Source organism: Calonectris borealis, chromosome 3 (assembly GCF_964195595.1).
Source record: "Calonectris borealis chromosome 3, bCalBor7.hap1.2, whole genome shotgun sequence".
Lineage (NCBI taxonomy): Eukaryota > Metazoa > Chordata > Aves > Procellariiformes > Procellariidae > Calonectris > Calonectris borealis.
Window position 1 is genome coordinate 91,848,230 of NC_134314.1, and position 17,052 is coordinate 91,865,281.

General features: G+C 37.5%; 1 protein-coding gene across 1 annotated transcript in view; it reads right to left on the reverse strand.

Moving 5' to 3' along the window:
* STRN (striatin) overlaps nucleotides 1-17,052 on the reverse strand; it is a 71,635-nt gene that overhangs the window by 17,438 nt on the left and 37,145 nt on the right. Inside the window, 6 exon segments of the mRNA XM_075146640.1 lie at nucleotides 2,437-2,573; nucleotides 5,265-5,408; nucleotides 5,964-6,050; nucleotides 8,367-8,477; nucleotides 13,435-13,570; nucleotides 15,454-15,589. Coding sequence (XP_075002741.1) covers nucleotides 2,437-2,573; nucleotides 5,265-5,408; nucleotides 5,964-6,050; nucleotides 8,367-8,477; nucleotides 13,435-13,570; nucleotides 15,454-15,589 — 751 coding nt within the window.

Sequence of the window (17,052 nt, forward strand, 5' to 3'; positions counted from 1 at the left end):
GCAGTGACAAGAGCAAGGAGCTTTGTAAACGATTTTTTTTTAAATAGTCAACACTGGAAAAGGTAAGAGGTAAGGTAAGCATGACTATGAATTCCTGATCACTGGACTTCATAAAGGCATTTAACAAATGAACAAACAGAAGTTAATATTCTTAACCACACAGAAAAGGATAGGGGTTGTCCTGGTTTCGGCTGGGATGGAGTTGATTTTCTTCCTATTAGCTGGTATAGTGCTGTGTTTTGGATGTAGTATGAGAATAATGTTGATAACACACTGATGTTTTAGTTGTTGCTAGGTAGTGTTTATGCTAGTCAAGGACTTTTAATTTTCCTGTGCCCTGCCAGGTGCACAGGGGGCTGGGAGGGAGCGTGGCTGGCATGGCTGGCCCAGCTGGCCAATGGGCTATTCCATACCATATAATGTCATGCTCAGCATACAAGGCTGGGCGAAGAAGAAGGAGCGGGGGACGTTCGGAGTGATGGCGTTTGTCTTCCCAAGTAACTGTTACGCGTGATGGAGCCCTGCTTTCCTGGAGATGGCTGAACACCTGCCTGCCGATGGGAAGCAGTGAATGAATTCCTTGTTTTGCTTTGCTTGCGTGCGCGGCTTTTGCTTTACCTATTAAACTGTCTTTATCTCAACCCACGAGTTTTCTCACTTTTACCCTTCTGATTCTCTCTCCCATCCCACCAGGGGGGAGTGAGCGAGCGGCTGTGTGGTGCTTAGTTGTCGGCTGGGGTTAAACCACGACAGGGGTGGATAAAGAAATGCTAGATTCCATAAATGAAAGCTGTTAGTTTAGGATATGGAGACATGGACAAACATTATAGTTTATATGGACACTTGAACAATGAAGTCAAGCAGTGAAAGCATTAAGCTCCTGTACAGATGGTTTAGGTTTGTCATGTCCTCTGAATTTAAAAATTCAGCATAGAGGTTTTAGGTGTAACTGTAAAAGAAATTAAATTTGTACACCATCTTATCGCTTTTTGGAGACAAAGTTAGGCAAGATTAGCAAAAAAATGAAGATCTGAGCCCAGATGAGGAGATAATGATAAAATACTGAATTTTAGCAGAGATGTTCTACATCCATTGCAATCCTGATGATTCACCACACATCACATGCTCAGAAACTTGCTATAGTAGCAGAGCACACCTCTGCAGTGTCACTCTCAAAACGTGTGTAAACTTTTATTACCTATGTAATTTATTGCTTTACAAGTACATACAAGGGTAGAACTTCAAAGTAAGGACCTGCAGGTTATTTCTGAAGTCTCAGATTTGATTTGTGATAATAAAATCCCAGATGGTGATTACTTAAGAGTCAGATTTACTGAAGGGTATGACTCCTCCCCAACACGCAATACTAAAAAATCATCTCTGAAATCCCTCAACCTTGACAGAGCTGGACAATGCAATAGCAAGTTAATCTGAAGTTGACAGATCACAAAGGAACATATGATTAAAGTAATACCTGAAGTATCTTCTTCCAAGAAATCAGAAATACAGACAAAAATTGCATATGACTGCAAAGAAGCAATTTTAAGAAAGATTTTTCATAAAAAGTGAAAGAAAAAGAAGCCATAGGCTACACACATAGCCACAGAAATGCTGGCCACAAGAGCCTCCTAAAAAGTCTCTGGTCCAGCTTTCCATCTGAAATGAGACTATGGCCCACACCAGGTAAAGTAAGCCACAGCTCTCCCCCAGCCAAATCTTGAACATCTCCCAGGAGAGGGATTCCACAGTTTCTCTGGGTAACTTGCTTCAGTACCATCTCCTACGTAACAATTTTTCCCCTAATGTCCAACCTGAACCTCCCAAGCCATAATTTGCTACTGTTTCCTCTTGTTTTAACACCTGGCACTATGGAGAAGCTTGGCTCTGTCATCTTTGTAAGTATCCTTCCAATACCTGTAGGCTGCTATTTGAGCACCCCTTCGCCTCCTAACAACTGAACAAGACTAGTTTGCCTCATCATCTCCTCATCAGTCACATGCTACTGGCATTTCTCCAATTCCTCCACAACCCTCTTGAAGTGGAGGGACCCAAAACTGCATAGAAGTATGGCCTCACCAGCCCCACGCAGAGGGGACATCAACTTCCCTCAATCTGCTGATCATGCTACTCCTAATTTTGCTCAGCATCACTGGGGTTACAAGTATCCAGCTGTATCACTATCACTAATTAAATTTATTTTCAACTTTCAACTATTTGAATGACATGAGGCAAATGAGAGAAGGAAAGGGGCTTGCAGAGAGCTTCAAGGCTGCTGTGTATGGGAAGAACAGATATGTCAAGTAAAAATTTGTGACATCCTTTGGCAGCATAATTTTAACAGGAAAATGTTTTCTGCTGAGTGTACACACATGTAACTTGCATCGGCGTTCAGCAAGTAGACAGTAGGATCGTGAGTTACCATTAATAACCACTTACATCGTAAGTCAGTGAATCTGCCTCATTGGCTACTGTAAGCCCTGCCAGTTCTCCAAGACCCAGCTCATTTTCAAGGGCTTCATCTGTTCCCATAATGAAAGATTTCCCTGAAGAAGGAGGGAATGTTAAAGCTTCCACTGCAAGGGAAAACAAAAAAAAAAAAATCCTGAAACATGGCTTTATACAACGTTGATTAATAAAAGCATATTTTCCACTTCCAAAATACTAAACATCTCTCAAATAGCTGAGGGCAAAAAGATATAAAAGGATGTTAAAAAAAATAGCCATTCTAAAGATAATCACCATACTTAACAATAAACAGTGTCCTCTGAACGTAATACTTACACTTGACGTGTGCATGACTCAAGACAGTAAGTGTAATTAGCCACAGAAGGGAAGAGTACACTACCATTCACCCATATATAATGCAAAAGTAACACAGAAAAGCTCAGGCCCTTCCCCAACTCCGCTATAAAATATGCAAATAGGCTCTGGAGAAGTAGCAAAAATGTAGACAAGAATAGCTGGTGGGAGCAGCTGGACTCCTCCTTCCTAACACCGTATCCACACACATCCAAAAGAATGTCTACAATGAAGATGTTTACATGCACTCCAATCTAGCAATACGACTGGAAGCTGAGAACTCATCACTACTTGAAAAATCAGTTTAACTACCAAACAGGTTAGTCAGCACTGAATTCCAGGTTTTTACTAGCAGTACCCAAACTTACTAGTTTACAGCTGCTATAGCATGCCTACAGGAGCTCCAGTCACTGTAACATAAACACATCCGTAGGCAGATTCACTAGAAATGGGAGGATCAAAGGCTAAGAGGAATACAATTCACACACTTACACCACATAAGGCTCTGCATCAAGTGGTACGACTCAAAAGAAGCTGTGCCTTTACCAACTTCCCTGTACAATAACTCTCCAAGTCTATACATCACAAAAGGGGGACTGCATAGATGAAAATGTGTTACCTTCTGGACACAACAGACTTCACTCAATTTTATACACCTCTTGTCTCAAATTACAAGGGTTTTTCAGTAAATTACATTTTTTTCCCCTTTTAGCTCCATGGTAAATACAAGCCTTGGCAAATACTGTTGCTACCAGGCAGAGAGAAAAGGAAACACCATCTCATTCTCAGTGTCTTATTTAGTCTAACAGCACTAACACTAAGTTAAAACCAAGCAAACTGTGGTTTACAATGAATAGCCTGATCTGTTCAGTCTGCTTCCCCCTTGTCCCGAAGGCATCAGGTTCAGCTCCTATTCAATTCCACTCCAGCCCACCCAGCATAAAGTCAGCTAATCTTTCCATGGTCTTTCCGCTCCACACTCATCCCTCTATTGAGTGTCCTGTTTGCTTTCTATTACGTTTTACACGCAAATAAAAGCCCTTCAAGCTCTGCCGTTTGATTAGGTCTCTTAGTTATTACCTTTTAATCACAAATATCTCTTACCTTCTTCACCCTGAAGCCTAACTACCATTCTCTTTTTCTCTCTTTTGAACTTACGATGTAATATTCCACTCAACACACAATACATACAGGACATCAAATTTGAAAAGTTACTAGAATAAAAAAATTGTATGCCAAAAATATCATAGAGTCTCAGATTTATAAAGGAATACATAGCTAATAGTTTCTAACACTGAACTCAGACTGATAACAATCAGCTGTCCTCTTCTGTTTTTGTGAGAGTCCATCTGAGTCTCTGAATTAAAAAACACACTCTTGAAAGGACATGAAAATAGAGCTCTGCTAATATGGCTCTCAGTACATGTGAGAAAAGTTGGAAAGGAAACATTCAACAAAAAATTCCTCCACTTCTCAAAGTGTTGCTAAGTTACCTTCTTCTTCATAATGAAAATCACTGAGCATGTAGGAGATAGAACTACTGAGATCTTTGGTAACTATGCCACACGCCGGGGCTTTTTATGCATCTTAATTATAACTTGGCTGACCTACTTTTTCACACTCACTGAAAGACTGCTAAGTGAAACCCGTGTTTTGCTCATTTTTCAAAAGACATATTTACCATTTAAATAAAGAACATGTGATATGATCTCCTACAAATTAATATAGCCTCATATATTTATTTTATTATGCTGCATATTATAGCAATTCAAATGTTGAATCAAATAGATGATTTAGCAACTTTCAGATATAATACTCATGAAGGTAACCACATGCCTCATTGCAAAGATGCATGGCTTTCCATTCTTGGACTAGTCTCTATAAAAATTTTTTTAAATTTTTGGAACACATTATGGAAATTAATACATTGGCAAGCTGTAAGTTGTTCTGTATGATTCGCTACACAATCACCATGTGCATTTAAAAGCTATACCTAGCCACTTGCGTTTACCTGCAGAGCCTCTATCTTTGCACTTAAAAAAAGAACACATTCGTGTGTGTGTGTGTGTGTTTATACATACATTTAAAATTATGTTCATGGGGAGAAAAACAGATGCTCGTATGTCCTGAGAGTTTACGTTCCACACTTTACTGTCAGGCCTGAGCACAAACAAAAGCAAGTGACTTAAGATCCTCATATTACAAAGCCACCAAGTGCCAAATGAGTTTTTTCCATCATGTTCAAAGGTATTAAGCTAAGACTTTACCTAGGTAGGTTGTCTTGACCTTACTAATACTGACCAGAGGGGAGGAATGGGAATGACATTTATCGCACTTAGACAGAATTCGTAATGCTAAATCAGTATTTGTAAAGTACTTGGAAAGTCTTCGAGGATAATCTTTAAGCAGAAGTAACTATAAACGTCTACCCTTTACAAAGGTGTATGCACATTTTTAATACTTACCTTCATCCGTCCTGTTTATCTCGTGTTCAATGAGCCTTGAGCTACTGGGCCTAGAAGAAGGTGCAACAGATGGCTGTAACGAAGGGAGATCATCAACATCTCTCAAGTTTGCAAGCATATCTTGCAGCTTTGACCTGTTGGGCCCTAACCAGGAAAAAAAAAAAATTAAATGGTTTATGCATAGTTCGTGATGGCACTACTTATATCAGATATGCTACAGGAGCACATGCAACAATGGATCCTACCTTGCATTATAACGTTACCACAGAAAAACTAATGAGCACCTATTTTCAGCAGTAACTAATCATCCAGCATGAAATGAATTCTTGAAAAGAAAGTGATAGAAGCAACTGAGAGTTGTGAACACACAATTTTCCCCACATTTATAAACTCATACTGTTACTTGCATGGGATGCTGAAGAATGCCTCCAACTGAGTCATACTGATTATTAGAATATTTACTTTTCAAAAAAAATAGCTGACACTTGTGAATATTTTAAAATTTGGGCATCAGGTACTTTGTGCAGCATATTTTTATGACAACATGATTATTTAAAATTTATTTGTGCAGTAGTGTAGTATCGTGAACTATATAATCCAAAAAGTTATACTTATATTAAAATATAAATGCAACTGGATTCACTGGTCTACTTCCTGAAGCTACATATGGTGAAGACCCATGCCCTTCTTGACACTTACCTGTGCTTTGCTCCATCATTTTCCCACATCCCTGTTTTGACTGTTTTATATAGGATTGAGGCTGAAACATATCTTCGGTAGTTTTTCCTGTTGTAAGTTTAATTAAGAATGGGAAAATGTCTTACCCATAGTCCATTATGTTTTTTCCTAGACCAGTAAATAATACAGCTATTTTTAAGCAGCTTTAACACAGAAGTGTACTCTAATATATGTATCCTCTCATAAAACCATTCTATGATTCTATTCTCTTATTACTTCACAGGAGTGTTTACTACAGCCTTGCAAAATCATAAGTTTACTAATGCAGTTGCAAAGTCCAGTTTGTCCATCCTAACCATAATGACAGATAATAAACTAAATTGTATTTAACTTGTCTGTCACGAAAATATTACTTGATTCAGGAAAACACCAAGTCGGATTTTGCAAGATTGTTTTACTATAATATCTGATTTATAAAAACCATATTTTACTTAGTAGCAGTTCAGTGTCTAAGTACCATTTATGACAAGATTAGTCATAGAAACAAACTTTGTACAATTTAATGTCAAGATATTTAGTCCCTTCTTTTTTCCCCAGACTTCCTTCCTCACATTCTTCTTCACTACGTGCAGTATCATGAATAGCTGAAAACAGGCTGTGATTCTTCCCGAGCTTTCTGCATTGATGCCCTTCCAACGATGGTTTGTCCATGGAAAGATGCTTAATTTCTGTACTGCAGTAAACCATTTGGTGTCCCAAGATCAAACCAATCAAACCAATCCAAAAGGTACTGTAAATGTACTGAGCAGTAGTTATATTCATGAAGGAGCACTGGATGGCCAAGTGCTGCCTTACATCAAGAGTTTTTTCTCATAAATATATAAAACATGTTCCAATAATATCTATGTCTATATTAACAATTAAATATTAAGTTTTATTATCAAAAATAAAAAGCACTCAACAGCTGTTCAACAATATAATTTCAGTTTGATTAAGTAATTTCTGCTAAGTTAACCCTATAACTATTTACCCTGAACTACATGGCATGTCTGTGTATTTTAAAAATAACAGACAAGTTACAAAAATCAATTTCACTGACATCATATATTGGTATGCTCTCTCTATCTTAACTATAAAGAAATTTAGAATCAATTTTGTGAAAGATGAACATTTTAGTTGGCCAGCTCAGCTTCTTGTCATACTTGCAATTAATTTCCAGTAACTTAAATGTTTCCAAAGATGACAAAAATATCACTTGAGAAATTTAAAGTATGGTAATGATTTACTTTTTTCATAAAAAAGAAAAAAAGGAGATTTAGTTTGTATATTTGATAGCATAATTTCAGCAACATAATCAACTGCTGAGCAGCAGCTTATCACAGTATCAATACAAAAAGTAAAAAAAAAGTCTGCCTTAATGATGCAAGGATCTGACACCTTTTGCATCGTTATGCATGTCTCTTTGGAAGTAAGAATTTCCTTGGTATTCATAAGCATCTTCCCACAAAGGGAGAAACATCCCTCAAACTTCTTACTAGGCTACATGCAATACTATTAATTTACATCATTCACACATGAATTCTCAATATGGCTAGATGTTTGAAATGTAGCTGTGAATACAGTGTTTCATTTTAAACACTTAATCTGAGTTCAAAAAGTTTTAAGGCTTACTTATCAAAAAACATTGATTTTACAAAACAGATTTGTATTTCAAGAAATGTAACAAAAAATATAATACAGGGCTAGAAACCGTATTTCAGATACTAATCACAGTTTTTTGTTTGGATAACAATACCCAGCATTTTTAAAGGCTAGTCCCACAGGTATGAAAATCAATAAATAAATCCTGTGATTTACAAATAAACTGATGGTCAGAGTTGCTTCCTATTTCGAGCCCTGCATAACAAATTACTATGACAGCATGACTTTCATGTTGTGAATGTTAAGTATAAACAGGGGTAGAAATTAACCTGTTTTCTCCCTCTGTCATCTAATAGGATACTCAAGACAGTTTCTGTTTTGTTTTTTTTATTTACATACCAGACTTTAACTCTTCCTGTGAAACTGGCATGTTTCCAGCTAAGAAAGGGTTCTGAAGTCTTCTATATTAAAGTGTGAACTATTAAACCAATGCCTTTTACAATTTAAGTTTCTGAATAACAAAAGTATAATCCATGCTCAAAGCAAGAATTTTTAATTAATCCAACACCTGGTTGGAAGAAGTTATATCTAATCCAACTATTTATCAGATAACTTGATTGACTGTCATTAATTTCAACCCCTGAGAACTGGTGAACAGGAAAGCAGTCAGGAGCAGCAAAGTAAAAGAGTAAGTAATTTTAGGAAAACATTGAAAGAGAGATAGAATTAAGGGTGTGAAAGATGTGGGATTTATGATTTTAAGGTGCAATGTTTTCCACTTACTCTTAACCCCCTTTTTCCCCTTGCGCTCCTTTTTGTATTGTTCCTTGAGTTTGGTTATTACTCCCTGGTCGACATTCCAAGCTTCAGGCATGAGACACTGGTCTTCCTTTTCTAAACAAAGTGAAACAAATGAAACATCCTTTTTCAATAATGTCACCAAGTGATCTCCACTGAAGGAGGTAACAGCTGCTGTCAATGGCATTTGTCTTTTATTTTAAACAGACAGAAATAGCACCAAGCTTGTGAAAGCTGTAAAACTGCTACTCACATTCCACTTCTATTTGCTCAGAATTTTCTTAACAAAAAATTGAGGTGAAATTTCACATCCTAATCTCTATAACCAAGCACATAGCTGTTCATAAATGTAAGCAACATTTACTTTATAATAAATCAGGACATATTTTTCAGCTTTTTCTTTCCTCCAGGGAAAGAATTATTATATCTAGAAGCAGCAGCTATGTTACTGGTCAACATAACTTCACAACTCAGATGTTGCATCACTGCATGTCAAATTCTTATTTCATTGTCTTTGTACTATGCTGTCATTTATACAAAGCAGCAGCACGTTTAAATCATTTTGGAACATAGTATACATGTCTCCTAGGTTTGAATAAAATCTTAAAGCACTAAAGCCATGAAATTTCACAAAAAGGGGAAGGTCTGAGTTATTAGTCCTTGAAAAAACACACAAAACATTTCAACATGCCTAATGAAAAAAAAATCCCCACGTTTTTATTTTTTTAAACATCTCTCTCAAGTTGCTTCCCCTGTGACATGATACAGAGAAGAAGTATTCTTCCCATAGTACGGTGTTTGGAGATTTTGAACAAAACGTGTTACGTTCAAATCTCCAAGTAATTTTTTTGCATATATGGAAAGACTGTACTGAGGCAATTTAGAAAAATAACTTGCAAGAGGAGGGAGGTAATACAGCCTTTCCTCATATATATTTATTTTCATAACCATTACAGCTACGAAATTTTTTGAAATGCATTATCTTTTTGATTTGTTTTCCTCATTAAAATCTCAACCTTATTATTTAAAAATTAATTCCTTTCAGACCAAGTTTGCTTTGTACATCAATAAACTATTCTAGACCTTTTAAAATACAAACAACAATAAACTTATCCTCAGACTAATATGCAGAAAGGGTATTAAATGTCTGTAGAGGAAGCACAACACTATCAATCACAATCTGAAGGAGTCACTATGATTGGACAGAAGATACAAAACAAGACATGGGTTATTACAGGGACTGACTTGTTAGAAATTAACTATGTTGAAAAAGACCTAGGGATCCTCCATCAACATCAAACTGAACAACAGTCAGCAGCATACTCTTGCAGCAAAGGTGATCAACCGTATCCTGGGCTGTATTAACAAGAACGTAGCCAGTAGGGTGAGGGAAATTATTATTCCCCTTGTGAGGCACTTGTGAGACCACACCTTGAGTACTGTATCAAGAATAGTATTTCTTATACTGGGAAGCCTTGTAAGTATGATGCTAAGTACCCAGTATTGACACAGTAGAGCAAGTCCAGGGGAGCCACTAAGATGGTTAAGGCAGCTGGAGCAGATGAGCTACAAGGAGGGACCGAGACTACTGTGAGTGTTCAGCGATGGCAAAAGAGACATCTTAGTGCTGCCTGCGACTACCTACTGGGCAGGTGTAGAGAAGACAGAGACAGACTCTGCTCAGACTTGCATCACAGAATGACAAAATACTTTTTACCACGAGGACAGTCAAATGCCAGAATACTGCCCCCGAGAGTTTATGGGAACTCCTTTCTTGGAAGATATTCAAAACTTGACCAGAAGAAGGCCAGAGTAACCTGCTGCAAATGGACCTGAGCAGGAGGTCGGACTCGATGATCTCTCACTTCTTTGAACTCTCCAGTCACAATCCTACAGTCATGAGTGACAGATTAATTCAAGACCCAAAGCCTTGAGGCATTAGTCTTTTTGCAGCAGCTATGAAAATAGAGAGGTATTAATAAGTTGAAGAGAGACTCTAAAAAAGATGGTCTGTGGGCTAAGTCATGTCTTCCTCATACATATGCCAAATTAATTACCACTAATGATCAAAAATTGCATGAAGAACTCAAAAAAGGTAAAATCATGCTTGAAAGAAACAAGTATGTATTCTTTCTGGGACCAGGTTATATGTTTTAATCATGCTTTTCCTCCCTGGCTAGACAAGATTTTTGCTCTCCTCCAACTAAAAGCTTAAATGGATTTATATTAGATTGTATTGTTGCCAGGAAAATACTTAATACATTAATTCTCTATACACTGTCCCAGGATGCTTCCTGCATGCCCCACAGGTTCTGTTCAACTTCACAAGTGGATCCTGAACTACTACTGTGCAAGTGCTTTATAGTTTAAAAATTACCTGAACACTTCTGAGGACCTTTCAAGCCAAATGGGTTCAACAGATTACTGTAACTGATCAGTAATACTTGGGATCCAAAATGAAGCAAGGACTTCCTCTGTTTGCTTCTATCCTTGCTACACAACATCAGTCTTCTATGCTACGTTTACTAGTTTCAATTAAACCAAATTAACATAAGTGATTCATAATGGCAGTTCCTTGAAGAAGCTTATTCTCATATACAGTTACCATAAGGACACAGGTTGTGAAACAAGTAATTGAAAAACATGAACGTCTATAACTCAAAAAAACCCTTAATATTTCTAGAAATGAAACTACTACTTTCCATGACAATTTATTTTTAATGTTAGACTTTTGCTCATTTGTGCTCAGCTGTCATCAATGAAAGTAAAAATAAACCAGAAGTGTGAATTTGAGAACAAAAAAGCTCAGTTGGCATACTAATTTTCCGGTGACACAAGCAATAGCTACACTTATCAAGCATAAATGGGTAAAATTTTAATATTAAAGAGAAGTATCAGAACAATCTAATAAAAATATTTTTCGTAAAAAGAGTAACATTCCTAAAATTGTTTGGTGAACAGAATACTGACTGCTGTATCTAACGATACTGAGACACATCCTCTTACACAGAGAGACTACACCACACTGAACAATAATTTGCAGTCCAACCAGGAGTTGGACACGGCTTCAGCGAAATACAGCATCTCGGAGCTCACATGAGAGTCACAGCTACCATGGCTTATTTGTCTGTCAAAGTTTCAGTTCCATTATAAAGCTCAATTATTTCCCATTCATCTTCCATAGCTCCCTCTGCATCCACTTATGCTTAAGACTTTCCAGAGCAGCTTAAGGAGGAAGCAATTCCCCATCAAGATATTTAACCAGTTTTCTTCCTTTTTCCCTCCCCTATGCAATAGGTTTACGCAGAATAATTATGTCAAGGTAAAGTGGATGCTGGCATTCTGGTTGCAGGACATGAACCTCAAAGGACAGAAGACAGTTTGTGAAATGTCTCCCTATGACTAGGGCTTAAAGATATATTCTTCTGATAAATTATAAAAGAAAATTTGAGCAACTGAATAGTTCATATTGCCCAAATTGCTAACACACAATAAGAGTACAACTAATTCAGTCTTTATGACTCACATTACTCTCTGTATCAAAGTGGGAGAAAGCAAAGAAGACAAAATAACTTTCATGTCATAATTGTAAAATACAGCTTTATCAGAGCCCTTCATTAGCATGGGTCACTGGAACAACACATTGAAATTCCACTCATAAAATTAAAATTCTATCTGCCTTATCATTCAGATATCAGCATTCTCCTAGAGAAGCTGGCGGCTCACAGCTTAGACAGGTGCACTCTTCGCTGGGTAAAAAACTGTCTGGACGGCCGAGCCCAGAGAGTTGTGGTGAACGGAGTTAAATCCAGTTGGCGGCCGGTCACGAGCGGTGTTCCCCAGGGCTCAGTTTTGGGGCCGGTCCTGTTCAATATCTTTATCAATGATCTGGACGAGGGGATCGAGTGCTCCCTCAGCAAGTTTGCAGATGACACCAAGTTGGGTGGGAGTGTTGATCTGCTCGAGGGTAGGAAGGCTCTGCAGAGGGACCTGGACAGGCTGGATCGATGGGCCGAGGCCAACTGCATGAGGTTCAACAAGGCCAAGTGCCAGGTCCTGCACTTCGGCCACAACAACCCCAGGCAACGCTACAGGCTTGGGGAAGAGTGGCTGGAAAGCTGCCCAGAGGAAAAGGACCTGGGGGTGCTGACTGACAGCCAGCTGAACACGAGCCGGCAGTGTGCCCAGGTGGCCAAGAAGGCCAACGGCATCCTGGCCTGTATCAGAAATAGTGTGGCCAGCAGGAGCAGGGAGGTGATCGTGCCCCTGTACTCGGCACTGGTGAGGCCGCACCTCGAATCCTGTGTTCAGTTTTGGGCCCCTCACTACAAGAAGGACATGGAGGTGCTGGAGCGTGTCCAGAGAAGGGCAACGAAGCTGGTGAAGGGTCTGGAGCACAAGTCTTATGAGGAGCGGCTGAGGGAACTGGGACTGTTTAGTCTGGAGAAGAGGAGGCTGAGGGGAGACCTCATCGCGCTCTACAACTACCTGGAAGGAGGTTGTAGCGAGGTGGGTGTTGGTCTCTTCTCCCAAGTAACTGGCGATAGGACGAGAGGAAATGGCCTCAAGTTGCGCCAAGGGAGGTTTAGATTGGACATTAGGAAAAATTTCTTTACTGAAAGAGTGGTCAGGCCTTGGAACAGGCTGCCCAGGGAAGGGGTTGAGTCACCATCCCCGGAAGTATTTAAAAGATGTGTAGATGAGGCGCTTAGGGACATGGTTTAGTGGGTATGACGGTGTTGGGTTGATGGTTGGACTTGATGATCTTAGAGGTCTTTTCCAACCTTCATGATTCTATGATTGTATGATTCTATGATCATTAAAGGAAAGGAAAAAGACAATGACCAGAAGCATAAACCTTGAAGAATCCTTACATTAAAGCAGTATACAGAAAAATAAGAATATTATGTCAAGAGGACTTCAGTCTGCCAATTATTTACTGTAGGAATACTCAAAAGGTGCTGTGATCGTGACAGAGATCTCAATCACTCACTCACAATATATTCTTAGCACAATTTTTTTTCTCCTGGTACAATCCATTAAATTTCCTTACCCCAGTCTGTTCCATCTCCTGAACTTCTCGATTCCCCATCACCTTCATCTGAGGTAACCAAAAAGTCAAACTCTTTCAAAGCTTCTTCTGTATCTCTGTCTTCACTGCTGTCAGATAGAACTCTTTTCCTTACAATCTGAAAGGTCAGGAAGGAAAGAAAAAAGCTGAATTAAGTTACACGTACACCTTTATATCAAGCAGTACTCTTTTGACTTCTATGCAAAATCCTAACAGGAGGCTGAAGAAGAGGCAGCAAAGTATACATTAATAAGCAAATCTGGAATAAGCATACAGATTTTGTTCAAATTTCTAAGTCAAAATGAAATTTGTCTGTGGATCTTTCTTCCTGTGACCACCAATAATCAATCACTTGATAATGAATCTACACTGACCTAGACCACTACCATTTTTTTAATACCAGAAAAGTACAAACTTTCTCTTAATACAGATTAAAAAACCCCACACAAAACCCACAAACAAAAAAACCTAGAATGCAGTAGAAAGGACTTCAGCAAAACCAAACTCACGCTGCTTCTCTTAAAATAGACTTTTTAACTCTCACCTCTGAAATCTCTCTATATGTGGACTAAAAGACAAGTCTAGGAAAAAAAAAAACCACAACTGACAAGAGCTAATTTGCTTAGATTTGGCAAAAATTATTCCATCCTGAATACTTCCTCAGATATTATTGTTATTTAAACATGGTACTTCCATGTTTAAACTGCATTTCCCTTTCAAATTCAAAAGCAAATTTGGTAAAAAAGAATTTACCAGATTTTGGTAAAATAAAAATTACATGTTTTAATGAAGGACCTCATTGTATGCTTTCTGCAATAAATTTACTTTTCCCTCAACAATCAAAATGGACTAGATACTTTACAGTTATTTGACTAACAGGTGAACTGATGCTGTGATACATGAAATCTCTAGCATAAATTTTACTTCTACAGAACAAGAAAAATTACATTTATCACAATATTTTGACCTAGAAACTTGCTAAGGGCAAGTCTGAAAAGACTTCAATACATAGGCCAACATCCCATAGTTCACGAGGATGAATGACTGTTTCCCCTAAATACAATGAACCAATTTCAAAATCTGAAGCAATTCTAAACTTCAAGCTTCATTCCTTCAGCAGGCTTATTGAACATACCATATTACAGATGATTTTACCGAAGAGTCTCAGACATTAATTCACAGCCCATGGATGACAGGAACAAGTTTACAAAGATCCTCTTTAAAAACTCTTTAAAACTGATGGGTTTTTAAGTGTTCATTCTTAAAACTGATCATAGAAAAAAATCACATTCATCATAACTCTTAACTGCTTCAGTTGTTAGAAAACACAACTCATTGAATAAATTCTAATTTTGAAAAGAAGAGGATAAAATTGAGTACTGATTGTATGTATCTATTTTATGTGATCATATGACCAAATCATATAGCAAAGTATAGATCATGAGGAAGTTTCAGGTATTTGACTGAATAAACAAACAAACAAGTTTATTAACCACATGTTAGAGTTTTTCCAGTTATACTTTTTCCTCCTTCCACAAGCTATTTAAAGAGAAATGTGGTATTTCAGTTCAGTACCCTACAAGGATAAATTTCTACAAGTCATTTTAAATATCAATACATTTCTATAAATATTCAAGAAACAATGCATTTTTGACATGCAACATTACAAACAATACCTTCAAACTAAGCTGAAAATTGTAAAAAAGGACATCTGCTAGCTTAAAAATTGTATCCAATATATATCAAAAATACTAGGCAGTATAGTACAGTAGAAAGACAATTTAAAAAATTTTAATCTGTCACTGCAAACTTAACTTGTACACACAAACTCAGAAATGCATATATAATTCCTCTTATGCACACATGCTTGGACAGACCATCATAAAGATGCATTAATGATTTGCACGTGTACATACACAGTCATATACTTTGCATATAGGCATCTCATTAATCTCACTTTTTCTGTTCTTCGTAACTTTTTCAATTATTTTTTCCACTCACTGTTGCGGTATCAATGATTGTTTTCTCTCTTCCTTCAATATCTTCTTCATCTTCTTCATCACTAAAGTCTGCAGCTGCATTTTCAAGAAATTTGAAGGTCTCTAGCAGAGAGGCAGAGTCAGTCAATTCAGGTTTCCTAAACAACAACAACAACCACCATCATGAGTCAAAAGAAATCATAACAAAGTCACTTTTCCAATTACCAGTCTGTTCTGTATTATGATGTCCAACAACACACGAGACTAAAATAAGCCTACAGGTAAAAATGGACTATTACAGGTAAAAATGTTTGTGGATTAAAAAACTAAACATTATCCATAATCTTATTAGAACCAACAATTACTCTTCATCCAGCTGCAATTACCAGGACAGACACTCCAATTTTTCATTTGAAAAGCATTTTAAAGCAACATTCATCTGATATGTGCCCAAAAGCAACATATCAATACTGATATACCATCACTGAAAGCCTCAGCAACAAGGACATGAGTTACCGCTACTAAGTTCGCCTCCCACATGTACATCAGGGTACAGGAAAACTTTGCTGCTGCTATCTGATGTTCCTCACCTTGCTGGGAAATATCAAACTCTAGATCTATCATTCATTAACTTTTGAGACATGGTAGGTTTGCCACTATAAAAAAATATAATGGGAAAATATCATTGATGACTAAATAACGTTTACGTAGACGTTAACATTAAACAAATAAGGAAACAGATGAAGATTGGGTAAAATTATGACTGCACTGGCACAAATTCAGGCAGTGCTTCAGAACAGGAAGCATAAGGGTTGGCATATTAACAACTGAAGAGGAAGAATCCAAGAAGCAGGACTGTAACCATTATTAAAATTCTGATGAAAGTACAATTAAAGCAATCCTAAAATTAATAACAGGTACTGTGCTTTCTATGCAGAAGACACACTTCTCCATCAATCCCTCAGAGATAAAGTGGTGAAAAAAAATCATTCAGTTTGAATTGTAATGATTACTTCCAGTAAAACCTTGTACATTCTTTATATGACTTTACAGAAGTAAAGACAAGCTATATTGTTTTCTTACCTTTAATCAGTAGTCTGTTTTTCATAGTTCATCACTAAATGCACGTCATCTTGATTTTCACAACCACTGAAACAATAGAAGTGTCTCTCTCTCTTTTCAGAATCGTAGCTCTAAATTGTCTTGTACAGTCACCCTTACTACCAGCAAGTGCCTTGCTAATGCTACATTTTGCGTCTGCTATGACCCATTTCAAAAGGTTCAATCAACTAACAAGCCTATATAGTAAGGCCTTTTAAACTCCCTGCAGTGTAAACACCTGATTATCCGGCCATCACCCACTTATTCCAGTGTTTCTTCATAACACTTTTCAAAGGTTTATTACAGGAAACATCCAAGGGCAAAAGCTCTGATGTGTAATAAGGTGTGATAAGCTGCGCAATTCCTTCTTTACGCAGCCTCTGCTCAAGCAGTTCTCTGCTTACATGACAATAATTAGCAAAAGTGGCTTCTTCATAGCCCCAATATGTCTGCATCTCGTTAAGACAATTTGCTATTCTACCCTTTTTTCATTTACTCATCTTTACGGCCCAAAAATACT